The 4,461-nt window shown below is 53.8% G+C and overlaps 2 protein-coding genes; one reads left to right on the forward strand and one right to left on the reverse strand.

Moving 5' to 3' along the window:
• The window catches only part of CHC_T00004893001 (hypothetical protein), a 1,527-nt gene extending 1,192 nt beyond the window's left edge, over positions 1-335 (forward strand). Inside the window, exon 2 of the mRNA XM_005716310.1 lies at positions 1-335. This exon is cut by the window's left edge and continues 298 nt beyond it.
• Positions 336-724: 389 nt separating this feature from the next.
• On the reverse strand, positions 725-4,285 carry CHC_T00004894001 (hypothetical protein). Its single transcript, XM_005716311.1, has one exon. It carries the CDS (start codon positions 4,283-4,285, stop codon positions 725-727), a length of 3,561 nt encoding a protein of 1,186 aa, XP_005716368.1.
• Between the last annotated feature and the right edge of the window lie 176 nt (positions 4,286-4,461).

The raw sequence follows: 4,461 nt of genomic DNA on the forward strand, positions 1-4,461 counted from the left end.
GTGGTGGTTGGTGGTGGTGCTAGACCACTGTGTTGCATCGCCTCACCCCGTATGATGGCCGTGGCCGTCCTGTTCAAATCATTCACGGTGATCGTCTTTCCTTGGCTTCTTGTTACACTCCCTCAGAGTCTTCGTCACAATTGTACACTATGTGATCTCGTACAAATCCTAGGCATTGCAATGTAATCGTTATAATTAGAAGCAGGCTTGTGACCTGGGCGTTAGCTCGCGGCCGAAAAGTTTGTGCCAGTATTGTCTAGATACTAGATACCAAGCACTCCTGTCTATTGTCTTTTTTCATTTGTTCTAGTACACTTGTCTTCAGATCTTTTGCACTCTGCATGCTGTTCTGTTTGTACCTAGGAGGAAACGGCGTGATGCGAGGAAACTAATTTTCATGCTCAGAGCCCCCATTCATGTGGATATATGCAGTCGCCGACGTGCCTAGCAAACAAGCTCGACTGGTCAAGTGAGTCACTTCACTTGCTTCTGACCAAGGTTACCTACTCGGATGCTGTTATGCTTTCCTTCGAGTGAAATAATACGCTGATTAGAATAAGATGGGCCACCCCATGACACATTTACAGTAGTAGATGTTAACCGAGATGTTCACTCGGATGCAATACGCCAAAAACATGTCCAGATGACGCGGCGTCAGAGGTATTGGCGCCGATTATTGTTCGACTTCAAAACAGCCAACGGCAACAGAATTGAAGTGTTTGCTTCACTCGACAACCTCAGCTTCGCCAGAGCGCACCTCTTCAATATCACGCTGGTCCCCTTCCCAACCCAGATCAGGGATGGGGTCCCGAACCGCTCGCCACCATTTGTCGTAGGTATTTCCGTTCCAATGCTTTTCCACGACGCCTGCTTCAATCAGTTCGAATAATGTTTCTGAGTCATTCACTGGCCATCGGTCCAAGGACTCATAGGCAGACTTCGCCAGTTCCCGAATGTCATCCTCAAACTCTCCGTTGCATTGGTCCGTGGCAATCGTCTCAAGCACCAGTTTGATGTTCCTAAACTGTCGTACTGCATATCCACTGTCTTGCTGCAATTCGTCCGCTACGTCGCGCCAGGATGCTCCTGACGAAAACATCTCTACTGATCGCGCGAGACGCAGATCTAACAACTTTGGCACGATGTCATTTCCATTAGATCTGGAATTTAGATCATCGCCGTTCTGATGTCGGCGATGAAGCTGTTGGAGTGCTTCCATAATATCATTAACTGTGGAAGCGACTTGCGGGTGTAGTATCTCACCGAGCCCTTCTACGACGGAGGGAATCTTTTCTGAGTCAGAAAGCTCATCATTCCTTCCAGCTTGATGAATCGCAGAAAAGTCCATTTCCTCGTACTCTTCATCTTCTTTGATAGCTTCATCAACACTGGGCCTGTTTCTACCATTATTCGCAGTCCATATTCTCCCACTGCAAGACACAACTGCGACAAATGCAGCAAATTCTGAGACTGACAGCGATTTAACATCATCTATCAAGGACAGACAGGCTGCTGTGAAAAGGGGATATTGGCACGGAAGAACGGACCCGAGAGCCCCGATAGGCGTCATCTCCATCGCCTGGTCACCGTGAATTGAAATAGCGTGGCAATCTTCTAGGACAGCCAGCAGCTCCGCCTGGCCCGACTCCTGTGAACTGCGCTCCTTGAAGAGTTTTTCCTGAAGCTTGTTTTCAGTCTTCTGCATACCCATGATATCATCTCCTAGTTGCGCAGCTCTCCGTCGTAGACGTCTCAGTTCATCGACCTCCTTCTCTCTACCATGCCATATTGATTCTCTGTACAAATCGTCAACCTTCTGCTGCAACTTTTTCTGCGATTCAAACTCTGGTATCTGGTACCGTTCTAAACGGGGACGCTTATCCGACGCAATACGCGATATCAGGTCATCCGAAACTCTGTAGACAGCTGCCGTTTCGTTGTCATCAACAGGACAGCATTTCGCCCACTCTGAGCTAGGATCAACATCGAATGTCGCAGGATGAGGCACCTCCAGCAAGTCCACATTGGGTACGACGTCCTCTTCTTGTTCTGAAAGTGCAACCACATCTTCCATTGACACCATTGTCCACATGCCATCTGCTAGAATGCAAACTACGAGCCAGCGATGGTCCAGGGCCTTGATGCGGCTTCCTTCAACGCCTTGGTCTCTTACTGCCACAAATACGGCCGCGGAGAGTCGTTCCCTCTTCCCAGGAGCTTCTGGTTTTCCGTCCTTCCCTTGAGGTGGTGCCAAGGCCTCATCCGGTTTCGTCTCTCCAACCTTGTCAAGAAGATCACTTTGGCCTTCCAGGAGCTTCTGCTCCCAATATGGGAGAGTCTCGACTCCTTTGGAGGACTCTATTCCAATCACTCTACCCGGTTGAGACTGCACCAGCTCTTCTCGTATTCTTTCGGTCGCAACAAGAGTGAACTTTTGTTCCATCGCACGGAAGACACGATCCGTCTCATTTTTCTTGGCGGTTCGACGCTCAAAGTCTGATATCGTAGACCAATCTTCGCTTTCGATTCGCTCGTCCATAGCCCGCTTCTCCATACCCATCTTCTCCAGCGTGGCTCGAAGAGCTGCTCGTTCGAGCCATCCCCGATAAGAATTAAAGGTGTAGTCGAGAATGAATTTGTAACCATCAACTCCGAATCGTCGCAATGATCGCAGCAACCCTCCATATGAAGAATACAATGCGCTGGGCGTCTGACGATTAGACACTGTCGATCTGCTACCCGCCTGGGGCGAGCCATTGTAGGTTGATTCCGGGAATGGCGAGAGCCCTCCGTCAGCACTAAGCGCGGAAAGAGACGAGAACAGTGGCTGCAGCAGAGTCGAAGCTATTTCACCTCCCGCAGCTTCATCGTCCACCGACTCGTCATACCACATAACAATCAAGTTGCCCACATCATCATCGCCAAATCGACCCGCCAACGCAGCAGCCGTAGAAGCCTTGATGAGGCCTTTTTCTCGGTCGTCACACGCGGCAAGAGCGGAGGATTCAATCAGAATGCTCTTCGCGCATGGCAATGCCGACAGCTCGACAGACCCCAGATGCGTGTCGGCGACGAGTAGTGGAATAAGACCGCCACGGTAAAGCTCCTCAACAAATAAGCGCACTGCAGGAGCACATCCTTCGTGAACAATACCAATCCCTGTGACCAACGCGTCCAAAATGTTGATGTCGGTGTCGCAGAGTTGGCCTTTGTGGGCTTGTCGATAGGCAGAGACAAGGTCCCGCACCTGCTCCTCGGTGTCCTCATCCCACAGCAGGCCTAACCCATCGCCGAGGGCGCTCTGTATGGCGAAGGTAGCATTTTCAGTTTCGGTCCTGCCGCGGATCAGCGCAATCGCCGGAAGTAGCATGGACTGGGCGTAAATCGCCTCTCGTCTTCTCCTCGCCGCCGCGCGCGACGAGGCCGTGCGGCCTTTCCGCTTTTTCGAAGCTCGGGCGCGCTTCTTGCTTTTCGCCTTGAGCTGCGACTTTGTCCTCTTGGCATCCGCGACGACCAAGCATGCCACGTCAGTATACTGTGCCTCATCAATGCTTCGAAACATCAAGTTTTTCGCCTTTTCCGCTGGAATCATGGTGATCCCCTGCAGGAAGCACTCTTCATACCGCGGGACAAAATCGGCGAGCTTCGTCTCCTCCTCCTTCTGCAGTATATCCCTGAGTAGCGTCAACGAAACCTGAACGGGGGATTCATGCACTGCGGCATTAAAAGCAAAGGTGCGGAGCAACGGGAACGACTGCGGGCGCTCAATGCGATCATGCAGAGAGGCTGCGCCGGGCGGGCTGATGGCAACCACGCGGTTCTGAATGGACTCGAGCCACAGCGGGAGCAGGTCGCGATCTACACCTGCGTTCTCCTTCGAGAAGGCGCACAGCAGCACGCGGCTGGGCAGGCCAAGCAGGATCTCCTCCCACTCGTGCACCGACGACAAGGAAAGATCGTCAATGAACAGCACGGAGGCCTTATCAAGCCATCCGGGCGAGTCATCCGCCGTGGCCAAGTTGCGCTTCAGCACAATCGGGCAGGTAACGACGACGCGCACGACATCCCGCGGCAGCTCCTTCTCCCCGAACGCGAGCCCCGCATCGCCCAAGTCCAGCACGACCTCTGCGCGCCTGTCCGGGCCGAGCTGGGTGCACAGCACGGCATACATGGCCTCTGCGGCCCTCCTGGAGGCGGCGACGTAGAGCGCGCACTCCTTCCACACGCGGTTGCGCATGACGACGTCCAGCACGATGGCCTTCTTCTCGTCGCCAGCGGCGGACATGTAGAGCACGGAGCGGCGGGCGACGAGGCTCTGCACGACGGACTTTTGGGCGTCGGAGAGCGGGATGGTGTCATGCGTGAAGAGGAGGTCGCGCAGCTGTGCGTCGCGCGCGGCGGCGGCGGCGGGGTCCTCGTCGGCGGCCGGGTCGTCGTCCGCGGAGGCGCGCGCCACCGGGG

Source organism: Chondrus crispus, genomic scaffold (genome assembly GCF_000350225.1).
Source record: "Chondrus crispus Stackhouse genomic scaffold, scaffold_258, whole genome shotgun sequence".
NCBI lineage: Eukaryota > Rhodophyta > Florideophyceae > Gigartinales > Gigartinaceae > Chondrus > Chondrus crispus.